This window comes from Colobus angolensis, unplaced genomic scaffold (genome assembly GCF_000951035.1).
Source record: "Colobus angolensis palliatus isolate OR3802 unplaced genomic scaffold, Cang.pa_1.0 Scaffold14, whole genome shotgun sequence".
NCBI lineage: Eukaryota > Metazoa > Chordata > Mammalia > Primates > Cercopithecidae > Colobus > Colobus angolensis.
This window is the reverse complement of record NW_012114488.1, coordinates 22,981,241-23,006,807: the sequence shown is the minus strand read 5'-3', so window position 1 is coordinate 23,006,807 and position 25,567 is coordinate 22,981,241. Positions and strand designations below refer to the sequence as shown.

Here is a 25,567-nt window from a genome sequence, read left to right as displayed (position 1 = left end):
TCCGCCCAGTTCTGCACCCTTGATGGAGACATTGTGGTCATTTGGAGGAGAAGAGGCACTCTGGCCTTTTGAGTTTTCAGCATTTTCTTCGTTGATTCTTTCTCATCTTTGTGAGTTTGTCTAGTTGTGGTCTTTGAGGCTGCTGACCCTTGAATGGGTTTTTTTGTGGGGGCCCTTGTTGTTGTTGTTGTTGATGCAGTTGTTGTCACTTTCTGCTTGTTTGTTTTTCTTTCAATAGTCAGATCGCTCTTCTGTAGGGCTGCTGCAGTTTTCTGGGGTTCACTTTAGGCCTTATTCATCTGATTTGCTCTCACGCCTGGATATGTAACTCAAGGAGGCCGGAGAGCAGCAAAAATGGGTGTCTGCTCCTTCTTCTGGGACCTCTGACCTCAAGGGGCACCAACCTGATGCCAGTAGGATCGCTCCTGTGTAGAGTGTCCCAACAATCCCTGTTGGAGGGTCTCACCCAGTTGTGTGGCACCAAGAGCAGGACCCGTTTAACGAAGCACTTTGTCCCCTGGTGGAAAGGGTGTGTTTCGCTGCAGGGAAGCCCACTTGTCTGGGCTTCACAGATTCCTCAGAACCATCAGGAGGACAGGCTAAGTCTGCTGGTCCACAGAGACTGCAGCCACCCCTACCCCTAGGGGCTCAGGCCCAGGGAGATCTGGATTCTGTCCCTGAGTCTCTGGCTGGAGTTATTAGAGATCCTGCAGGGAAGCCCCACCCACTGAGGAAGGATGGGTCAGTGTTAGACCTGAGGAGGCACTCTGGCCGCTGACTACCACAGCTGGTGTGTTAGGCTGTGACAACAAGTCTTGGGACCAAGCTATCCAGCCTCGCTGGCTCCAGCAGGGGAAAAGCACAGTCTGGAGCTGTAGAAATGGATGCTGCATTTCCCCCATGCTGCATTACTACCCATCTTCTGAAGCCTAGTTCTGTCAGTTCATCCATCTGATCCTCCCAGGGAGATTAGCATGTTAGGCAGCTGGGAGTCCCAGTGCTGGCTGCTGCCCCTCCCCCAAGGAGCTCAAAGGGCTTAGACAGCAGGCAGCAGAAGCCTGTGCTGGTCACCCCTCTCCCAGGGAGTTCAGTAGGCTTAAGCAGATTCCAGCTGAGAGGCCATAAGAACCTGCATATTCTAGGGTTGGAATGCTAGGCCCTGGTGGCGTGGGTTTGCGAGTGGGATCTTCCAATCCATGGGTTGCACAGTTCTGTGGAAAAAGCACAGTTTCCCTGGCTGGGTAGCATGCTAACTCACCGCTTCCCTTGGCTGGAGGGAGGGGGTTCCAGCCAAGAACCGTGTGGTTCTCAGGTGGGCTTACTGCTCTTCCTTCTCTCTGTGGGTCACGCCAGCCTTCTAGTCAATTTTGATGAGCGAATCTAGATACCTTGATTGCCAGTGAAGGATTCACACACTTATTATGGTTTTTTTCAATAGGAACCTCTGAACACAGTTGCTTCTAGTCGGCCATCTTGGCCCTGACTCTGTGAATATTTCTTTAATGTTATTTATCTTTCCTCTTAGCATATTCTACAGGAAGATTTCAATGCAGAAGATTAATACTTCAAATATATCAAATCAATATTTTCTTTTTTTTCCCCCGAAGCTGGAGTCCCAAGTAAACCAGGCACTCCCAAATTACTAGAAGGGAGTGAAAATTCAATACAGTGGGAGAAAGCTGAAGATAATGGATGTAGAATTATATACTATATCCTTGAGATAAGGTAAGTGTGTTTGCAAAGTACTTGTAAACGACAAAGAACTAAGAAGATAAAGTAATAAAAAGTAACACTATTTGTGCAAATGTATTTACATATAAACACAAAGATCTTTAGTTTAAGGACTCACATGCATCATTATGTTCTTTGCTCAATTCCTAGAGGTTGGTCTTGGCATGCTAGTTATAAAACAGATCACATCATTCTCAGAAATCTCTAACTGCTCATTGACACTTTATGGAAATTGTTTGATCATAGGCTCATTCAACCAATATTTACTTAATATCAGTTTTGTTTAAAAAGCTTAGCTGATGTTTAATGTTATATGATGATGGCATGTAAATTCCTGATGATAATTTGCTTTAGCAAGGTGAATACTCTCTAGTGAGAATTGGTGATGAAGAAGGTATTTTTCATACTGTAAAATTAGGTCAGGTTCTGAAATTGTCTGAAACATAGAGGTCACACAGGATTCTCTATTCATTGTGAAGATTACAGTTTGCAGTGTGTTCCCAGGGACTGAAAACACACCATCGATGAAAACCAGCCACTGATGAACAGCCTCAGACCTGGCCAGTACGGGGAGCACGTGAACCATAACTGGCTCGGAAGGACTGATTTCATGCCAACTTGAGGGGAGAATTCCAAATTCCAAAGACACTCCTCTCACAGGACTATGAAACCATCTTTTAAGAAGTTCCAAGGACAAAAGTCACTTCCATAATTATAGTCCTGGCAACTTGATCTTTGATCTATTTTTGCTTCTTCTGTCTCTGGCATTCCCATAACCTTAAAAAATATTCCTGCTCATACTAGAGAATTCCCTTGGCCCTTATTTCTAATTGAAACCTCCTTGAAGTTTCTGTTACTGCTTTTCATGCAGAGTGAAATACATTCTAACCTGCAGAACTGTCTTGGTGGTCTGTGACTGTAATGATGTTCGTCAATCAGGTCACACATCAGCATTTTGCTAGGACCTCTTTAGTATGTTACCCTGAGTAACACCTTAAGTGCTACTAAAATGACTCCATCTAAATACTTTGCATACTCCTTGCTCCAAGTCTCCACTGTCAGGACATGGACTATAAGATGACTGAATCATTGTTGTAACTTCAGTATCTCAAAATAAGTCCTTCAGTCAGGACACTAGTTAGACTCTGTGTACTCGCTGATGGGGTAGTGGAAGTGCAAAGTGCATGAACTTGGGAGTTGAACAAACCTTATTAGTTTCCAAGGTTGCCACAATAAAGGACCACCAACTGGGTGGCTTGAAACAGTAGGTATCAGCAGGACTGCTTGTTCTGATGGTTCTAGGGCAGAATCCATCTTTGCCTCTTAGCTTCTGGCATTTGCTGGCAGTCCTTGGTATTCCTTGGCTTGTAGATGCATCACTGTCATCATCACCTCCTGCATCACAAGGTTTTCTATGTGTCCAGATTTCCCTCTTCTTATGCAAGTGCCAGTCATTGGATTAGGGTCCATCCTAAACTACTATGACCTCATCTTAACTCGATTACATTTGTCAAGATATTATTTCCAAATAAAGTCACATCAAAGTATTCTGAGTGGGCATGAATTTTGGGAGGACATGACTCAATCCAGTACACAAACCATGTTTAAATCCTTGCTCTTTTCCTCTTTTGAATGTAAGTTTCCTCATCTGTAAAATGGAGATGATAATATCTATCTCACCTCTTTAGGCTGTTGTGGACTCAGTGAATTAAAACAACATTATGTAAAGCCCCAGTACAGTATGTTGTAAATAGAAGGTGCTCAACCAACATCAGAATTCTTCCTTCTTTTCTCAATGGCCATTGTGTAGAGCCACTTCACAAATTCTCAAGGGCCTCTTTCTTTTGGATCAGAGTTGTTTGGTTAAACAATGAAATGGCCAGTGCTAAAGGTCAGACTTCACAAAAGGTGTAAAAACACTCTGTCCTAATGCTTTGCTCAGGATGGTCCTTAAAGAGACCCTCAGCTCCCAGGAACAGCTGTGACCAACTCTGCTGCCCTACTGCTCCCGATGTTCTTACCCTTTCCCTGCCTCTTATGAGGGCCAGCCCTCACTCTCTGTTGGTCTTCAGAAGGATGAGTCAATTAGCAGGAGCAGAACCAGATTCTCCCACATATCCCTAAGCTTACTGTGGATTGGCACCAAGCCCTAAAACTATTGCGGTCTGTAAAGTTTCAGACCTGAAATGTTCTTCATTGTTAGAGAAGACATAAATGGAAGAACTTGAGCTTGCCTTTGATCATTCTGTGAAAAGTCATTCCAGTTACATCTTTTGAACCCAGCCCTTGTGCTCTTTCCATGTTTCAAATGAAAAACAATTGGATTGACTTTGAGGTGGAATGTAGGTCAATACAAATAGAAACAACAAGCCTCAGAATCTCAGATATAATGATAATTTTGGTAGCTGAACTGTCACACTTTCCTTATCAATTTTGTATTCTGTATTTTATTGAAATATGGCATAAGTAAACTACAAATAATGTAAAAGACTGGAAATTGAGAAAATAGAAACTCCCCAGTTAAAAATCAAGTAATAATTTTCTTATAGGTTTGGAATTCTGGAGAAAGTTTCCCCTTACTATTAGTAGGAAAAGGGTACTCAGCTCTCTCTTGATCACTGATTCTTGGTGGGTTGAGTTAATTGACTCCATGCCTCACTAGGATCACTATAAAACTATGCTGTTAGCATCTGTGTTGCCAGATTATGGGAGAGGAATGAGGTCAAGGGTAAACTGTGCCAAAGGACATTCTCAGGAGTTCAGTCACTAAGAAGATCTATGAACAACTAGAAATAACAGGTATATTGTCATATATATTTTCTGTATTTATTATTTTTTGCAGAAAGAGCACTTCAAATTTACAGAACCAGAATTTAAGGTGGAAGATGACATTTAATGGATCCTGCAGTAGCATTTGCACATGGAAGTCCAAAAACCTGAAAGGAGTATTTCAGTTCAGAGTAGTAGCTGCAAATAATCTAGGGTTTGGTGAATATAGTGGAATCAGTGAGAATACTATATTAGTTGGAGGTATGTTACCATGTCTGTCTACTCACTAGCTTATTACCTAAAGGTTCAGTAATAAATATCAGTACGTTCTTAACATTAGCAATAGATAACGGTGGCTATATATATATATATCTTATTATCCAAACTATTAAACGGTTCCATTCATGTGATGTGATCTTCCTAAAACATCATTATCATCATGTCATTTTTCTCCCCAATAATAATCAACCACGCTCTTAATTCCTACCACATCAATTCCATGCTCCTAATTAGGCTTCCAAGGCTGTTCACAATCTGTTCTATCCAGCCTTATTATTCTATTCACATTATACCAGCTTTATGACCACTCTCACATTATACATAACAGGCCTAAGACCTTTGTTTCTTCCCCAATATCTACCTCTTCCACTGTGTATTTTATTTTAGTTTATGATATATTGTCTTTCTTATCACATAGGCAGGAAATCTCACTGCCATATGTGATTCTTCCCTCTACTCAGTCATCAGGTCCTGTTAATTTTACCATCTTGATTTCTCTGTGATGAGGTCTCATCTTCCTCTTTCTACCTTGGCTTTCCTAATTTAAGGTATCATTTCTTGCCTGTGTCCTTGGCTTATGCATACTGCTGACAGTTAATCTAGTTGAAGCACAAACTAGATTACTTAACCCTTCTCTGAAATACCCACAATGGCTCTCCATTCACTGCTTTCAGAATCAGCTACAAACTTCTTTGTGGCATGTAAGGTCTTCCGTAATTTATCCTCCAGTCGTGGTTTATCTTTTCCAATATTTATGTTTGTGCTGTAGCCATATCAGACCAGTAAAAAGTTTTTATGTCACTTGGTTTTTGGCCCTGTGTTTGCCTCAGCCTATGATACAGGTCCACACCACCTACCCTGTGCCCCTTAGCTGTGAGGTCCTATTCTTTATTTTCTGCCAGTTGAAATTCTTCTCATCCTTCAAGACTTAACTTAAATGAACTCATCATAATGCTTACCTGATGCTCCTTAGTCAAATGAATTACTGCATTTTATACACTCACATGCTACATAAAACTTACATTTTTCTTATTTATATTATAGCTAATTATCTAGTTAGTTGTGTACAAAAGTTTGCTACTCAGCTCAGCAAACTTTTTCTGAAAAGAAGCAAATAGTAAATATGTTAGACTTTGCAGGCTACATGTGATCTCTGTAGCATGTTCTTCTTTTCGTCTTTTTCTCTTCTTCTCTTTTTCCTTCTCCTTCTTCTTAAAAATGACACTTTAAAAATGTAAAACTTATTCATAGCTAATAGGGGGTACAAAATCAGGCTGTAGCCAGATTTGGTCCTCATGCCATAGTTTGCCAGACTCTGGCCTACATGTTTGTTTCCTCTACACAAGTTTAATATCCATGAAATTGAATATGTATGAAGATATTATACAAAATAATAATGTCAACTATTTAGTATACAAAGACTGAGATTTCTTGGTCCTAAATTTATTAAGAAGATATACATACTGCCTCAGTCATTTTAAAGTACAAGATTGAGTGGGTATATTCCAGTGGTTTGTTGGTAAACTAGCTCTCTGCAAAAAAAGCAAAAACACCTTGATTTTGATTTCACACGGCATAAACACTCTCAGTATGGATGCTTTCAGGCTACCAACTGTCTAACAAACAACTGGCTTGCAAAAATCCAGTAGTAGCTAGCTCTGCTATATTACTCTGTGGGCTTAGGTAGAGCTGGGGCTACTTAGCTTTTATCTATGAATTAATCTCTTTTTCTGATTTATATTATTAGATGATTTTTGGATACCAGAAACAAGTTTCATACTTAGTATTATAGTTGGAATATTTCTGATTATTACAATCCCACTGACCTTTGGTAAGTATAATAGAATTTTAAAAATAGGCAACAGACTGTTTACTTAACCATATCTGATTGATTTATCTCTTAGTTGATCTAATCTCCTGCAGGAAATATTGCCTGATTAAGTTAATAAAATCTACATTGTTACCTTCTACTATATATTTATAACCACTAACTTCTGTGAATTGTTTTCTAACCTAGGCATAACTATTCTATGGAAAATAAATATGTACATTTCATGTTATACTTTAGATAAAATGACTTGCAAGGGCACCAAATTGCAGCTTTCTTTAAAACAGTATTTGTTTCTGATTGGCTGCATACAAATGTTTTGTGGCTTATAGTTTAAAATAAATAAGAGAAAAATAACCCTGGGTACAGAAAAAAGTATAGAATTAATGGGAGGCCAGTGACAATCTTTGGTTGGGATAGTTTTGGTTTCTAAGCAGACGATGGTTTGGAATGAGGACGGCCTCTGTTGCAGAAGATCCATTTCTGGCTTGTGGGATCCACTCTTGCTTTCAGACATCTGATCTGCTTATTTTAAATCCCTGCTCATGTATAAATGACCAGGAAAGCAGAAAAATTAGGTTAGGTAGATAGAAAGCTATTTTTTTCTAAGAAGGTGTACTTTAATGATGATAAAATGCAGTGAAAACCTCAAAAGGAACGGTCAAGTATTGATTGGACTTTTTAGAGTTACCATAGTGATCATACATTCTTGTTTATTTCTGTTTCAGCACAAATAATAATAGCACTTTCTTTCAGTCCCCAAACTGTTCGAGTTTGGCTTATAAGATATATGGACCCCTATCTATTGCTAATATTGAGAGTCCCCAACACAGTGAATCATTAAAAAAAGGGCATGATTCTTACCAGAAAAGAACACTCAAATACATATTAAGAAAGCTGTGACTTATTTGTTACCCCTGTAACAAACAAGGGAAAGTTGATGGAAAAGTCACAAACATAAAGTGGAACTCTCAGGATAAAGAAAACCAACACTTTATTGTGTTCTAAATCTTTATTCTTTCTGCAAAGTGATTGGAGTCACAATCTATATGAGAGCACTTTGAAACTTGATTTCAGATTTTTTCCAAAGATTCCACCCAGACAATATGTGAAACTCCTTCAGCAAACTTGGAAAGCTAAAAATTTCAGCTGACCCTGCCAGGATTTTAACCTGTGGTTCCAGAGAGTCTAAGCATTGCACAGCTGATGTTTGTGCCACTAAGCCAGCCCCTCCAGAATTACGCATATGACTGCAGTATATTTGGCAGTTGGCATATAAGCTTGACTGCTTGTCTGCTTTCCTACTGGGAAGGAGAATTACATGAAGAATCCTTCAGTTGACCTTTGCTTACTTTCTTGTACATCACCATTGTTTAAACCCATAACTCTAGTGGATGAACATGAGATAATTTCAGACAACCTATTGTGCTTCCAAGACATCCTATGGATATCTGACTTTCTCAGGACTTAAAAGGTCTTTATTCTGTTTGAAATTCATGAATTTTTGAGTCTAGCTAAGCTAATTGGGTTCTTTGCTTTTGGCAGCAGTGCATGTGGTTTTACTAGTAAGAGTGTGCGTGCATGAGAAAAGGTTGACTCATTAAAATAACAAAAAAGTCACAATTATTTTAAAATTTGTATTGCGCTGAGGGCATTCATCAGTTATAAACATAAAATTAAGACAGGTTTTTAAAATGAGTGTTGACAGCCTTTGCTTCTGAGCGGTCGTATCTAATGTCTAACATTAGCCTTCTGCTGGGAGTAGAGGAAAATATAAACCTGTAAAATACAACTGCTGACATCAGGAGCTTGCCATTTAATGAGGGAGGTAAGACATGCCTGTGTGGAAAGATAAATAGCAAGATATGTGTTAAATAATAACAAAAGACAATAATAGATGAAATAAACAAGACAGTGCATAGGATAAGCACTCACAGAGAGGCATAATTAGTCTTTCAAGTTCAGATATGAAAGATTAGTAGAGGTTGCTGAGGTTTCAGAAGGCATCATTGAGGATGTGGGCTTACATTGGGCCTTTAAAAGTGAAGCCTAAAAAAGAGGTGGTGAGAACATTTCAAGTTCGAAAAATTAATTTAGCAAAAGGTACTTGTGATCTGTCACCAGGTAGCCCTTCAAATTGAATTTCATGTGAGTAAAACTCTAACTTCTTGAATATAGAAACTACTGTGAAATTAAGTTCAAATTTTAATGATCATCTCTCAAAGCATGCTTGCTGTTTTCAACTTCTGAGTCAACAGTCCAGTACAGATGGACAATCTTATTGACATAATTATATTTTAATATTAAAAAATTATTTTATTATTATAAAACTAATACTCCTTATTATATAAAGAAGACAATACAAATGATTCTACAAGTAGGGCAGACCACTGCTAACATTTGGTAAGCTTCGTTCCAATACTTTTTCTACATATTTGAGTATGTGTATATGAACAACAATGATAAACACTCTTGTACTGTGCAAAAAAAATAAAAAAAGAAAAAAAAAATTGCCATTATACTGAAAGCATTTTCTTTTCTACTGAGGAGTATAACCTGGATGTGACTGAACTCAAAAATGAATTTGTTTCACTAATAATTATGTTTGTTTTGGTTTATTTTGACTCTAGTTTATAGGTGATTTTGACAAATAAGTTTTAATATTAAGATACTTTAATTTGTTTATAACAACAGTAAGAAATACATTAAATTTTAAGAAGTGACATTAAAAGTGGTGTAGTATGATTTCTGTACTTTTATATGACTTTTTACCTGGATTGAATTAGTTTTTTAAAAGCTATTTTAAAATCAAATTATGAAAACTTCTATAACTATTCTACGGATAGGGTTCTTACATGAAAACACTTAAAATGCATTGTTAGCATTTCCTAAAGGGAAAAAGAAGCAATATTTTATTTTGTAAATTATGTCATTTTTTCCTTTATAGTCTGGCATAGAAGACTAAAGAATCAAAAAAGTGCCAAGGAGGGGCTGACAGTGCTTTTAAACGAAGACAAAGAGTTGGCTGAGCTGCGAGGTCTGGCAGCCGGAGTAGGCCTGGCTAATGCCTGCTATGCAATACAGTACGTAGCGTGGGCCATCATTATGCAGCACGTAGGCAAAGGGTGGGCAACAGCAGTGAGAGTACCTATGAATTCTGCATTGCCCAGGACAGTAATGGTTTATACCCATTTTTCTGGCAGAATTATTAAAAACTTCCTCTTCCACTCTCAAATGTGGATGGCAAATTATGCGGTTATAAGAAAAATACACAAAAATACACTATTTTCCAGTGTTTTATCATGTAGCTCAAAAACAAATGAAAGAAAGAGAAAAATATTACATTGAAGAGAATAGATGGTAATGTGGTTGGTTGACCTGGAGGCAGTGTTTGAGAGGAGAGTTTTGAGAGCCTTGTGTACGTGCTCAGCCTTAAGTATCTTACTCCATTTCAGAATTTGTATGATGATTGCCCACAAAACCTTCTTAAAACAGATGAGTTTTGAACTTTTGTTGTCATCATAATTAAGGAAAATATTCAAGTGTCTTATGCAAATCTTCATAATATTAGGATCTATGCAAAAAGGAATTAAATGATCATAGGCCTTGCTTTCAGAAATTTATAATGCAAGGTGTAAAAGCAAAGGATTTGAAGTAGACACAAAGGGGATCTAAATCAACTATTTAGAGGTGACTTTCCTTTGAGCAAATACTGAGCATATCTGCTACTCAAGATTCCCTATTATAAATGGAAAGCATTTTTAACATAGCAGCATTTTACCCCCTTGTAGTATTCCAAGTGAGAAACTTGGCTTTCTAAAAGTTAACCTTATGGTGATGGGGTTGATCTTTTTGGTCATAGTAAATTTTGTTTTATATAAGATGTCACATGTATGAAATAGCTAAAGGAAAAGCTGATAAACCCAGATGCATTTATTACTAATTTGCAGTAGCTTTTTACACAAATTGGCAATCTGAAGAAGTTAATACCTACTAACTTTGACACAACAAGTTACAATAAAAGTCTTGAGGCAATGCATACACATATACGTTTTTATCAAAATTAAGTTGCCTAGAAGTGGACCATCACGCTCTGTCTGTGTAAAAGGTGGTAGAATAGTAAAGTAATTAGGAACACAAAGTTCCACATCATCATGTCACATAAAACACACAATGCTGCAAAGCCATGAGATATTTCTTTCTCTCTCAAACACAAGTACCAATACCAACACAAACTTGTACACCCTATATATGTGGAGGGTGGGGAGACAAAAATGTTGCTATTTTACAGTACTCTTCCAACCCAAGAGGAGATTGAAAATCTTCCTGCCTTCCCTCGGGAAAAACTGACTCTGCGGCTCTTGCTGGGAAGTGGAGCCTTTGGAGAAGTGTATGAAGGAACAGCAGTGGACATCTTAGGAGCTGGAAGTGGAGAAATCAAAGTAGCAGTGAAGGTGATGTGAATCTTTGAACTCCTTGACACATTTTATCACCATATCTACAACGATTGACGTGGATATAATTATAACAAAAGTTGAGTGCTCTTTGTTGAAAAGAGGATAGGTTGAATGTTAAAGCCTATCCATAGCTATAGAAATCACATTTTTAAAAACCATTTCCTACATAGGAACATGGTTTGTAATCAATAATCTCCAGGATTTGCATTACCTCTAAGGCTGCTAATTAGCTAAGACCTATCAGACAATCATTTTTCTTCAAACATGTCATAAGAGAACTGGAGTTGTAAAACACATTCTTAAGGTACTAGACCAAGGGTCAGCAAACCTTTTCTTAACTGGGCAGATAGTAAATATTTTAGGCTTGCTGGCCATACAGACTCTGCCATTGTATTGTCATAGACAATATGTAAATAAATGAGTGTGGCTGTGTACCAATAAAACTTTATTTATGAACACTGAAATTTGAATTTTATATTATTTTCATATGTCATGAAATAGTAGTATTCTTTTGACTTTTTCAACCATTTAAAAATGGAAAAGCCATTTTCAGATCATAGGCTATACAAAAAGAGGTGACAGGCTGGATCTGGCCCACAAGCTATAGTTTGTCAGTCTCTGACTACGTGATTATTTATCATGGTATATTTAATATATTTTTAAGGAAGCACTGGATATACTCATATTTTTGTAAAACTTTCTTTTGATAAAGGGAGGATGAATCTTTTATGTATTTGAGCAATATCCTGATCTCTGCTTATTAGAGATTTATTGCTTTGAGAGTTAGCTATATAACTAGAAAAGTTGGCAAAATTCTCTTTGCTTCCAAATGATGTCATTTAAAAGTTCTTTAACTTACTCCCACCTTGACTGTTTTAAACAAATGTTTATTTCTCTCATGTAACAAGATGACTGCCGGCTTCAGGATAGTGTGTCAGGTCAGAGCCAGTATCTCTGAAATTTTCTTGGCTGTTGTTCATGCTTGCTGCCTCAGTGTTCCAAGATGGCTGACAAAGAAGCAAACATCACATCTTCATTTGGACCAGGGAAAGGAGGAAAGATGGTGCCAGATGTACATGTTCAGGAAGACAAACGTCTTCTTCAAAGTTCCCTCCCCGCCTTAGCAGTTTTTCTCTTATATACCATTGACCATCACCGAGTTATGTGACCACCCGAATTTCCAAGGGAGGCTGGAGAATTTCAGAACACAATTTTCATGATTAGCTTTGATCAATTGCTTGGGACTGGGAACTTTGCCTTCAAGAAATAAATTGAAAGCGAGGAGATAAAGAAAATATATTGAGAAGAAAATTTTGAAAATTAAGAAATTAGCCTAAATAACAAAACTTAGTCTCTTAAAATTCTACCTTTTGGAGGAACATTGTATAAACATTACTAGACCTTTTATTTTGTGTATTCTTCTACTAGCAATAACAGGAGGTAACATTTGAAGAGTTTATAGAACACATGCACATGTCTTATCTATGATCTGTTTCCAGCTTTCAGGGTAGATATTACAAAACAAACAACATTCTCCATTAACCCACTGAGCTCACAGAAATGTCTGCTATACTGATTCCTGACTTGTTTTTGTTGTACAGACTTTGAAGAAGGGTTCCACCGACCAGGAGAAGATTGAATTCCTGAAGGAGGCACATCTGATGAGGTAGCTCTGAAATAATTTTCTCTTGGTATGGGTAAGAAGTTTTAAGTCTGCTTGACTTGTTTTTAACATCCAAAATGACCTGACATAACAGATCATGCCTAAAACAACATGGTTGAAACGTTTGAATGAAACCACATCTGCAGAGCAAGTAGTCTATAGAAGCCAATCTTCTGAGTCTGGGTACAGGCACTCCTCAGGCAAAAGGTTCTCCTTTCTTTTATCTTCAGTAAGGAGCATGTTTTGCAAGTGCATTCTGAAGCTGTTTGACTTTTGACACACTTGTATTCATCTAAATATGTGATAATGGTCAAGTATACCCAGTAAGAGAGAGTTCTCTCAAATGCTGTAATGTCAGTGAAAATATCTTTGTCTTAGTAAACTTGTCTCTAAGTTTGAGTCTGTGGTCATAAAAACTGCTCAAGCGCATCTTAATGGGAAAACTTGAGGCAGTGGTTGATTAAGTCTCAAGCTGTGGGTTCTAATTATTAGGTTGGGACTTCCTTGGTTTGATGTCTTGAGAAAACTGTGTAGCCAAACCTGCATTTCTGGGTTGTTTTCTAGGAAAGGGAGAGTATATATTTCATACCTGTAATGACCCAAAACACAGTGTTTTAAAATATCTTTTCAAGGAGGCTACTAGTCAAAATTACTTTCTTTTCCAAAATATGCTTAATACAAATGTTATTCCTTCTAAAAACCAACCTATGTTATCCATACTCATGGCCACTAGGGGTTGCCATATTACCTCCTTAAGGTAAGCACAAAGACCAGTAGTTGGAAAAGGAAGTGTTAGAGACACTAAATCAGGGGTTTTGAAGGAAACTATTGATAAAGAATTGCTGTACTCCATAAAGACACATGGCTAGGACTCCTGCCTCTATCATGTCATACAGCCTGTGTCTTTCCACCTTTCAGCAAATTTAATCATCCCAACATTCTGAAACAGCTTGGAGTTTGTCTGCTGAATGAACCCCAGTATATTATCCTGGAACTGATGGAAGGAGGAGACCTTCTTACTTATTTGCGTAAAGCCCGGATGGCAACGGTAGGCAGTTGGGATCTGTAATATTGGTTTCATAATGCAAATGCCCTATAATTCCCCATTAATTTTCTTTAGATTTAATGGGCTGCAGTGGTAAAACCTTAGAAGACTTATATGGAAAGAATTATTCTATTTACTTCACGTTAGATTTTGACAATCAGAACCGTGGGCTAACATTCTGGCATTTTCTGCTCATGTGAGCCTGAGCCTGTTTTTAGTATTTAATGGGAGAACATGACCCTCACTGCCAGAATCATGTTTTTCTGGAGCACAGGGATAGTGTGGAGTTGGAAAGGCATATCTCTGTACTTAATCTATATGCCTGTCTGTTCCAAATTATATTTCCAGTCTTAATGTCTTTACTGAGTACCAGACTTGTATGTCCCTCTCTAGTTGACTTATCTACTTGGATTTTAGTAGGCATCTCAAACATATTTTGCCCCAAACAGAGCTCTTGATTTCGTACATCCTCTCCTACTCCACCCATCTAGTTCCTTGCTTTCTCTTTCCCTACATACATGCTAACGAGCTCTGCCTGCAAAACGCAGCTGCAGTCCTTCTTCTCTTGTATCCCCAGTGCCTGGAGCAGTGCATAGCACATTATGAACCCTGGAAATGCTGTGGAATGGCGGACAGGACTGGGGGTGACTACCTGCAGGAGCCTACTTTATACCTTAGATGAGAACACGTGAGATAAGACAAGTCACCAAAGTTTAAATCTGGCTAAAAAATTAAAATGTGTGACAAAGCATATAGTGAAAAACAGGAGCCCTTCATTCCTACCTCTCAGGCCTGTACATATCTTCTGGTATTTACCGCCAAGTTCCTAAATAGTCTGCTCATACTGACACGTGTTGATTTTTCAATTTGGGGTAAATTGACTGCCCGCTATGGAAGATGAGGATTTAACTCTCTTAGACTTCCTCATAATATACCTGTCCATCCCCCACCACGCTACACACAGGAAAACTTTGCTTGCTTCATCCTCTGACAGTTATCACAATCTGCAGATAAATCATCCTTCTGGGTTTGCATTATTAGAACTATTTAGTTATTATTATTATTTTTGGAGCTGAATTATCCAAATGTTATTATTGTAAGTTTTTTTCCTGAGGCTAGTTTAATAAATATCTCTTGTTTTCATTTTAGTTTTTATATACGTAAACTCCCCAACTGAATGGTAACACTTTTCTCAATATGGTTAACAATATCAGATAATCTGGTACTTCATTTTTTCTTGGACACTTCCTTCCTGGAAGCACTGTAGATGCCTGTGCTCTAGGCTAGCTACACAGCTGCTGTTGTAGGGGTTTCCTTCATATTAGACCTGGGAATCTTCCTCAACTCTTGTCCATGTGAGGCTTTTTCCTTGTATCTCATGACTTTTTGTTTGTTTTAGAAAAGAGAAAGTATAAGAAACTATGCATGTGCAGCAAAAATCTGCTTTTTTTTTTTAAATTTTTGAGAAAATGCCCTTTATTCTTCCCTTATACTTGTTTGATAATTTGGTTGGACTTTTAGGTTGAAAACTCTTTATCTAACAGATAAAGCCACTGCATCTTTCTTTCCTCACTTCTACAATTGCCAGTAAGAATTCTTATGCCACTCTGATTCCTGAACTTATTATCAGTGGTCTGTTTTCTGCCTCCTCCACTTCAAAAATTGGAGGAAAATTTTACCTGTGGTACTCTTTACTCACAGCAGAGTAACACTTGCTTCGCTAGTCATTCCCTTCTGTTTCAGGATTTTTTTTTTCATTGTCTCTTTGATAATGAAGAGAATTCCTTATTCCCTCTATTTCTTTGTTCTAAAACTCCTGTTATAATGAACTGCTTTGTTTCATCCTCTCATTCTATTAGCTGCTGTCTCCTATTTTCTAGCTTTTGTCATTTTGCTTTCTATTGTGACAGACTTCCTCAACTTTGTCCCCTAATCTTTTTGTAGGGTTAAAACGTTTTGTTAACATATTTTAATTTTTCACATGCTTATTCTTGTGTTTTGACTGCTTTTTAAAATAATATTCTGGTTTTCTTCATAGATGCAAAATTTTACTCATCTTTTTTAGGCTATTAATTATACTTTTCAAAAAGTGTTAATTTGCTTCCTGCATTGCCTTGGCTTCCTTGTTCTTCTTTGTTTTGGAATCTGATTCAATGTGAGAAACTTTCTCAAATGTCTAGTATTCTTGGCTGGTTTCATATTTAATCATGAGGTCTAACAAAATGATGGGAACCTATGTGTCCAAGGAAGCTTCCTTTTGGTGTTAGGTGGGACCCTGCTCTTCCACTGGGGGTCCTCCAGTGTCAGTAACGGAATCTCTTCCCTGACATATGCCAGTTTAACCAGGGAGGAAATTGCTCGTTTCTCCTCTGGACAGTAAATGCCTGATGCATCAACTCAGAGCATTTAGAGGGTGCTGGAGGTCTCAAGGCTCAGTATGTGGACTCTTATTTAATTTTAATTCTCTCCATTTCAGTATAGTGCCTCAGTGTGACTGGTAGTATCTTCGAACTTGGAGTTGTTCTGGTTCAGGTTTCTGTTGTTTTTATCTGTTTGTTTTCTATAGACAGAAGCCTTCATCTGTGGTAGAAGAATCTATGATTTAGTTAGGCCTTAAATAACTTAAACATTCTTTTTGCTTTCAGCCCTTCTCCTCGTCCCTGTATTCAGGGATACCTGCTGCCTCCCATTCTGGAGACTTTATGACCTTCCATGATGAAAAATAGCTTAATTCTTGCCTTTTCTTTCTGTAGGCAGTCAGCTTTCATCCTCTTGGCTCTGCTAAATTACCACTCCTCCATCTGCTTTCCCTCTTCCAGAATGCTTTGTCTGCCATGTCAGTTCTCATGACAGTTGATTTGCCCTTGTGAAATTATGAAAATTTTCACTATACTGCCATGTTAGTAAGGTTTGGGGAGAGAGTGGAACTAAAAATGCACACATTCAATCCCTCATCTTTTTTTTTTTTTTTTTTGAGATGGAGTCTCGCTCTGTCGCCCAGGCTGGAGTGCAGTGGCCGGATCTCAGCTCACTGCAAGCTCCGCCTCCCGGGTTCCCGCCATTCTCCTGCCTCAGCCTCCGGAGTAGCTGGGACTACAGGCGCCGCCACCTCGCCCGGCTAGTTTTTTGTATTTTTAGTAGAGACGGGGTTTCACCGTGTTAGCCAGGATGGTCTTGATCTCCTGACCTCGTGATCCACCCGTCTCGGCCTCCCAAAGTGCTGGGATTACAGGCTTGAGCCACCGCGCCCGGCCAATCCCTCATCTTAAACAATACATTTTATTTGTAGATTGTCTTGTTTTGTGGTGGTGCTAAGTGTATGAAAAGTGAAGAAAGGATGAAAAAGGATGGACTGAAAAAAACGTGGATCTACTTTTTCCAAATCATTTTGATTCACCCAGGATCCTAATGCTTATAAAGATTGGTTCTCACATGCACTTCAGTTTTTCCACAGCCTTTCCTGGTGGCTGCCAAAAACAGCTTGCAGGGCTTTGTCTCCTTCGCTGCAACCATAGAGACATCATTAGGTGCTGAAGGCAGAATGAAGGCCTGAGGCCTATGGGAACCATCACAAATGCTACTCCCTCTCATGCTGAATTCTTTTGAGGCCAGCCTCTCCCCGCATGGAGTGCTCAGAGGCACCATATCAGAAGAACCGGCAGAAGCCTTTTTCTCTCTCTCCCTGCATTCAAAGACTGTTTTGTTGGGTTGGATGCCTAAGAATTGACTGCAACTAGGCCCAGAAAGCTTAGTCTAGTCCTTTGCTTTGAGGACTCAGCTTCTTTATCTACAAAATGAAATTTTGAATCAAAAACTTCCTAAGGTTCCTTTTAACTTTTTTTTTTTTTGACAGAGTCTTGCTCTGTGGCCCAGGTTGAAGTGCAATGGCGTGATCTCGGCTCACTGCAACCTCTGCCTCCCAGGTTCAAGTAATTCTCCTACCTTAGCCTCCTGAGTAGCTGGGACTACAGACACACGCCACCATGCCCAGCAAATTTTTGTATATTTTTTATAGTAGAGACAAGGTTTCACCATGTTGGCCAGGCTGGTCTCAAACTCTTGACCTCAAGTAATCTGCCTGCCTTGACCTCTCAAAGTCCTGGGATTACAGGCATGAGATAACACACCTGGCCTTAACTTTTGTTAAAAGGATTGTATTAAGATAGAAAAAAGTGAAACAAACAAACAAAAACTGTCAAAGTAATATGAATATGTAGTAAACATGCTGCCTTTCAGATAAAATTCAATTCACCAAATTTTTGCTGGGTGTTTACTATACAGTGGTGAAGGATGTAGTTCTTGCACTCAAGGAACTTGTTACATGGTAGAGTTGTAAGTCTACAGATGCAAGTCTACAGATACCTAAATAATCCACTTAAAGTAGGAAGTAGGTGGACTCATTAAGAGTGCAGTGGAGAATATACTGTAGAAGCCCAGAGGAAGGAGCAATTCCTAACTGAGGAAAGCTGAGAGGGCTTCATGGAAGAGGTCTTCTGATTCAGACACAACCAAAGCAGGAGGTAGAACAGTAGCTGAACTGTGCTTTCCCACTGAGTTATGAAAGGCTTTGACTAGGGATAGACTGAGATCAAAGTTTAATATGTCTGAAGGGTTTAACAAGAGATGACAGGTGGTAGTCCAGGGTGGCATCTAGAGTCAAGGAAACCCAACATGGGGTGATGCGGTATCCCAACAGGTTGATACATGGTATATCAGAAGGAGAGAGTAGTCAGAGATCCAAGCAGGCACCAGCATTATGAAAATCTGTCAGCAGGGAACAGGGCACTAGCCACCAGGCTGAAATTAGGGAGTGGGATCCTAGGCGTAGAGAAAGACTTCACAGGTAGAGTAGGTTTTGCTGAGAGCAGAGCAGGGTTCCATTCACAGGAACCAGCGAACTATTCAAGACATCCAGCAAGGACTCAGATATGGGCCATGAGACAGTGGACCTGAATCAGGTTGGAGAAGGATTGATTTGGGAGTAAGGTCAGAGCCTAGTTATTAGCCCTAGGTGTGGCTGTGAAGAACCATGGCAATAGTGAGCCCCAGAACATCAGAATATTCCTAGTTTGGGGGCAAGAGAGAAATGTGTCAGAGGAGGTAGGGAGAACAGCACTTAAGAGCATTTGTTTTTAAGGAGTTGAGGGACTTGGAGGTTGGGAATCATTTGAGATACTCAGCTAAGGCTGTGGATGGAAAACAAGAAACAGGAGGACATTCCAGGAGAAAAAAATAATAGCAGGAATAAAGAAGAGAGACTGAGAAATGCAGAGTAGGGATAAAGAACTGCAAGTGGACCAGCGTAACTGAAGCACAGATTGAGAGAGGAGAAACGGTAGGAAATTAATAGACTTGTAGAGAGGCTTCTGCAGCCTAGGGGTGCTGTGGAGACTGTGCTCAGGAATTCATAATAGACTCTACAGGAAGGGGTCACAACAAAGCAAGCTAATGAAAGCATAGGAGGCTGGAGACATGGGAAATTTTTGAATGCGTTAGATTAGGGATGACAAAGGCTTGAACCAAGGTAATTGCAGAGCACTGGAAAAGGACAGACAGTATAATATAGCTTCAGTGCAGGATCTTTGAATTTTCCCAATATGGTACTAATAAAAACTTCAACTGGCTTTTTTCCGTGTAGAAATCATTGCACCCAGTACAGGCTCAAGTGTATATTTGTGCTCGCTCTCTTAGATGAGAGGAGTAATTTGAAACTTTGAAATAGGGTATTGCTAACAATTTATATGGGGTTCATATGAAAAACAAGCCCATTGTTATGACTCGCAAGACAGAAACAAGCCCATTGTCATTGGGTCAATAATTAAACCAGCTAGCACTAAGTAAGTCATCATTTTGACTACTTATGAGAGCAACAAATGTTTATTAAGTGCCTGTTATTGACCAGCCATATTATGTAACTTACTTGAATTTTGCAAGGTCAGTATTATTGCCCATTTTACATATGAGAAATTTGCTTAGGGAGTTAAGTAACTTAAGCAAGTTCACACAACTAGTAAATAGCAGAACTAGGATTCACATCTCGATCTGTCTGGCGTGACACCTGGAGGTCTTTCCAATAAAGATTCCATATTGCCTCTACTTACTAAACATAGCTGTCTTTTTTTAAATGTATATTTGAATAGAAAACATCTAAATTTGTTTTCCTCTTTGTTTGAATTATTATAATCATAACTAAAAATCCCTTTAAAACATCACATACATACATGTATATGCATATACATGTATCCACTTATATTCACAAATGTATATATATATTTCATGCAAACTAGAAAACTACCTGTAATTTTTCCTTCATTTCTTACAGTTTTATGGTCCTTTACTCACCTTGGTTGACCTCGTAGACCTGTGTGTAGATATTTCAAAAGGCTGTGTCTACTTGGAGCAGATGCATTTCATTCACAGGTACAGTTCTCTTCTGGATACAGGGTTATTATGGATATTGGCACAATAATCACCTGAAGTGCAGGTAAAGTGCACAAGATAATTAAACATTTAAATCCTTCAAACTAGGAATAATTTCTATTAAAAGTCTCTCTTATAAATCATACTACTGTAAAGACACATGCACACATATGTCTATTGCAGCACTATTTTCAGTAGAAAAGACTTGGATCCAACCCAAATGCCCATCAATGACAGACTGCGTAAAGAAAATGTGGCACATACACACCATGGAATACTATGCAGTCATAAAAAAAGAATAAGTTCATTTCCTTTGCAGGAACATGGATGAAGCTGGAAACCATTATCCTCAGCAAAGTAACACAGGAACCGAAAACCAAAGCAGGTTCTCACTCATAAGTGGGAGTTGAACAATGAGAACACATGGACACAGGAAGGGGAACATCACACACCAGGGCCTCTCCGGGGTCAGGGGCAAGGGAAGGGACAGCATTAGGAGAAATACCTAATGCAGGCGGGATTTAAAATCTAGATGATGGGTTGATAGGTGCAGCAACCACCATGGCACATGTATACCTATATAATAAACTTCATGTTCAGCACATGTCTTCCAGAACTTAAAGTAAAAAAAAAAAAGTTTCTCTTCTTTACAGACCTACTAGGGTTACTTGTTTGATTTCTGGAACTTTATTGTTGTTGTTATTATTATTAAATATAACTTCTGCCATAGGGATCTGGCAGCTCGAAATTGCCTTGTTTCCGTGAAAGACTATACCAGTCCACGGATAGTGAAGATTGGGGACTTTGGACTCGCCAGAGACATCTATAAAAATGATTACTACAGAAAGAGAGGGGAAGGCCTGCTCCCTGTTCGGTGGATGGCTCCAGAAAGTTTAATGGATGGAATCTTCACTACGCAATCTGATGTGTGGTAAGTTTAGCAGGACACAGAGTAATGCTGACAGAATCATCAAACATTAGAGAGGATTTTAAAAGGACATCGAATTTTGCTTTTTTGATGTGAGAAAACAGAAGACCAGAGACCAGCTCAAAATGTAAAGGTTTGTTCAATGACTTTTAAGTTGGGCTGGCCCTAGGCAAAATTACGAATGAGATAAAATTTCTCAGTGCTGCCAATTTTTATTCATGCCTTCCCTCTCAATGTTTACTGGCACTTTATCCCCTGCAAACTTGGGAGGAAAATGCTGAAATGTTTTTGTGCTCACCCTTAGGTGTATCTGCATGTCAATGCTCTGAAATTCTTAGATAATGGAGGCCTACAATGAGGTTTCAGTCAGGGAGAGAAACAGAGTATGAGTGTGTGTATACGTGTATGTATGTGTGCATGCATGTGTGTGTGCACGTGTTTCTGTGTGTGCATGCATGTGCATGTGTGTCTGTTTCTGTATGTGCATATGTGTATATGTGCATGGATGTGCATGCATGTGAGTACGCATATGAGTCTGTGTCTCTGTCTGTGTGTGCACATGTGTGCCTCCTCCAAGCCTTCCTATCACCTTTGAAGTATTTGCTCATATGCAGTGTCTTGTTCTAGTTTTTCTTGTCAGCCTGCTTTTATATCTCCCATTTGCCTTTTATGAGGCCAGTAATACCCTGACAAAGTAGACCCTGCTAGCCCCAGGAAAAATGTTGTTGGAGAAACTACTGTAAGCCTGGTGTTTGTATTAAGTATAATTAAAGCAAACCCTCTACTATTCTTAGGTCTTTCGGAATTCTGATTTGGGAGATTTTAACTCTTGGTCATCAGCCTTATCCTGCTCATTCCAATCTTGATGTTTTAAACTATGTGCAAACAGGAGGGAGACTGGAGCCACCAAGAAATTGTCCCGATGATCTGTAAGTTAATTATGTTAACATAAGCACCCCCCAAACAAACACATGTGCATATACAATCTTAGGCCTCTTGATACAGTTTGTTAAATTGTTAAAATAAAAACTGGAACTTAAACATTGTATATCCCACAGAAAATATCAATTCATTGTGTCAATTTGTGAATACATTATGGTTTCTTCTTATTTCTATATACAAATGATATTTCACTGAGAAACAAAATTTTGGAGAGTAAAATACTTCTGGGTAAGTGAATTCTAACAAAAGCACTCTGTGTGTGTGTGTGTGAGAGAGAGAGAGTATACACACATGTATGCGTTTTATTTTGGGAGATATGATCTGACTAGTATCTTAATCTACATATTAAAAGATTATACTAAATAGGAATATATTGTTAAAAAGTTGGATTGCTTTTGTTGATATAGCTGACATTGACTAATAAGAAATAGTATTACTAAAAATTACACAAGTTGTGATCTGTTTATGAACATAACAAAAAAATGACTAAGTATTGTAACTTTAGCGAATCCTGGCCATTACTGAATTCTGATAGTGATTTCTCAGAAGAGTGAGTGACTTTTAGTCAAATTATAAGGAAAAAAGTTTTTATTCTGAGTATTAATCTGCCTCCTTGTGGAAAGTCTCAGCAGAAATTTAAGTCTTAACAACTGTTTCCAAGAATTGTCTTACCCAAGAAGTCTCTAAAAGAGCAAGTAAGTATGAACTCTCTATGTGCATCATAACATGCCAAGGATTGTATGGATTACAGAGGTGTTTAAACCAGGAACACAGCTCTTCAGCATCTCAGAATGTGTTTTGAATGAAAAGACACCCACACGGAGCAGTTGGATGCCAAGCCAACATGTAATAAAGTGCTAAACTGTGTGGTACAGGCAAGTGCAAAAGGAATTAGCAGTATGCGGATGCACACCATGGTTGTACTGCCTTGACTATGCTGTGTTATTTAGAGGATTATTCAGACTTGAGCCAAAAGATGATTAAGAGCTGGGCACCTTGGTTAGATGTTCTACTGGTGCATATTTTTGTATTATTTAAATCTTCCAGCTTGAAGAAGATTGGAATCACTACTTGTTTCTGATTTAGCTTAATAATCTCTGGGATATTTACAGGGAAATCAGATACACACACATCTAACCAAATTAGATAATAGTGCATAAAAAATGATTCATAATCATTTTAGGGGGAAATGGTGAAAATTATATAAATTAAGGATAAGAAATTATACAAAATTTGAAAACCTTGCCTATAGGGCTTAAGAAAAAAGCCAGGGATACCTAAATACAAAATAAATTTTAACTAAATATTTACAGACTAATCACTTATTCCACTCTCTCCCCAAGGGTTAACGTGCCTCATCACAATCATGCAATATTTTTGGATAGGCAGCTTAGAAATTGATCACTAAACTATCAGTTTTGACTGATGTGTTTGATTATTTTGTTCGGGGCAGGGAAGTTAATAACAAATTGCTGTATTGTGGAGCAGAAAAATGTAGACAAGTTGAACTTTAGCTAAAGGTATAAAAAATGCAACTAGAAGGAGGAAGGAGGAGCGCTACAAAAATATTCCTGATTATGAGTGGGAAAATGTATTATCTTGAATAATTTATTGATTGAATTGCCATTGTTTTAATAAAAATATAGTTTATTTGAAATGAAAATTTTAAATTTTCATTTTCTGGTTTTGAAGTTCATTTGAACATCATTAATACAAATAAGCCCTGCATCAAGCCCTCCAAGTGCTGCAGGACTCTAACAAGCCCTGGGAAGGGTTAAAGATCCACTGCCAACCAGGAAAACAAGCTGGGCTAGGAAATGGAGATCTCAGCAATACCATTCAATCTGGCCATGGCCTTAAGTTGTCATGATAAAGATTAACTACTCTCCTTAGAGTACAGAGGGAACTGATATTTATTTGAAACAGTTTTCTGAGATCACAGGCCCAGCTTAGGGTGTTGAAAGTCTACACTGAGCCCTGCTACACCTTCCATTTACTGCTTAAATACTCAGCACCTGGATGCACTCTAGGTCAGGTGAGCCCATAGATAGCTATGCTGTACTCAGCTATTAATGGAATGCCAGGTTCAGAGCATTCCTACCCTTCTCTCCATAGCCTGGGATGTATGATAGAAAGCCCAGCCATCAGGATTCTCTTCAGTTTTTAGTTTGCACAACAACTACACAACTCCTGAGAAGAAATGGGATCAAAGGGCAATCTACTTCAAGTGAGAGCTTTTTTGGGGTTTTATAATAGATATATCACAGTAGCAACTGGAATTACTGGAGAGTCCCTCGGGTGTAGGAGGCAACCATGGGAGAACTCAGAGGCTCACCATGTTATTTTTACATCTTAAAAACTATGTACACCTGGATACTAATTGGATCTCTTCAGGGTTAGGTATGATGAGTAAGGAAAATTTTGAAATCTATATTTTATGTACTTTGTTTAAATAACTGTAGAAACTTTTCCCTTTCATACTGAAAAATACTGTGACGTTTTCATGTATTGAACTTCAACTGCTTTGTGAATTCGAAGTCTTTAATATTCATAGAGGCTAACACTGGATATAGCTAATGAGTCCTGTGCTATTTTGAGAAAAAAAAAAAAAAAAGAAACCTTGAGGAAAAGAGTTGTAAAGGGTTTGCATGGTGAGTGGAGGAATTGGAACCTCTACTTAGCCAAATGAGATACTTCAAGCATAATGAGTAATTTTCTGGAGCCAAAACAACCAGCCCAGCTAAATTTTAACAAACTTGAAGGACCTGCAAATTTGTTTAGAGTAGTATGTTTGAATATTTGTAACTATAACTTGGTGTAAGTATACACTGCATGATAAAGAATGGTGACAAGGACATATTTGTAAGGGAAGATCCTCTATGCCAAGGCTATAGTTTTCATTGTTAATTTACTTACAAGATGTAAGAAATACATTTAAGATTATTAAAAGTCTCTTCATTTCATTCCATTGCCAGTTCATTGCTGTTTGAGAACACAAGTTTTATTCTTTACTTTTAGATGACTATTGCTTTATATAGCTCCTCTTTTCTTAGTCCTCATTTATCCCTGCATGGTGGAACAGAAAGGTTTTATATATTAACAGGCCAAATGTGTTTGTCATCAGAAAATTAAGTACAGAGTAATAATTGGATTAAATGTAAATTAAAGCCTCCATAAATGAACAAAAGAGGAATTTCTGCTTAAGTGGATTTCACAGATTAAAGAAGAGGCTGAACTTTTGGAGGTAGAATGAGTGGGTGATGTGCAAATGGCTAAGTGGCAGCTGTTAGGATGGTTTCTTTTTCCCCCTGCCTTCCTCTTCTCTAGCCTCCTCTTCCTTCTTCCTTTTCTTTCTCTCCTTCTAAATAATCTCACTAAGTATCTTGATTTTTTGCATAATAAAGCAGGGTTATAAATAAGTATGGCAATGGCCTTTCTTTGGGGGGGGGGATATGTTCCAAGGCCCCCAGTGGATACCTGAAACCAAGAATAATACTTGTATTAG

At 38.3% G+C, this 25,567-nt stretch overlaps 1 protein-coding gene across 1 annotated transcript in view; it reads left to right on the top strand.

Annotated features, from left to right (window-relative positions):
• Positions 1 to 25,567, top strand: part of ROS1 (ROS proto-oncogene 1, receptor tyrosine kinase) — a 146,568-nt gene that overhangs the window by 103,386 nt on the left and 17,615 nt on the right. Inside the window, exons 32-41 of the mRNA XM_011935073.1 lie at positions 1,608 to 1,725; positions 4,574 to 4,761; positions 6,527 to 6,610; positions 9,555 to 9,690; positions 10,899 to 11,061; positions 12,666 to 12,730; positions 13,646 to 13,775; positions 20,095 to 20,192; positions 20,923 to 21,123; positions 21,915 to 22,049. Of these exons, the coding sequence (XP_011790463.1) occupies positions 1,608 to 1,725; positions 4,574 to 4,761; positions 6,527 to 6,610; positions 9,555 to 9,690; positions 10,899 to 11,061; positions 12,666 to 12,730; positions 13,646 to 13,775; positions 20,095 to 20,192; positions 20,923 to 21,123; positions 21,915 to 22,049 (1,318 nt within the window). The remainder of the gene's footprint in view (positions 1 to 1,607; positions 1,726 to 4,573; positions 4,762 to 6,526; positions 6,611 to 9,554; positions 9,691 to 10,898; positions 11,062 to 12,665; positions 12,731 to 13,645; positions 13,776 to 20,094; positions 20,193 to 20,922; positions 21,124 to 21,914; positions 22,050 to 25,567) is intronic.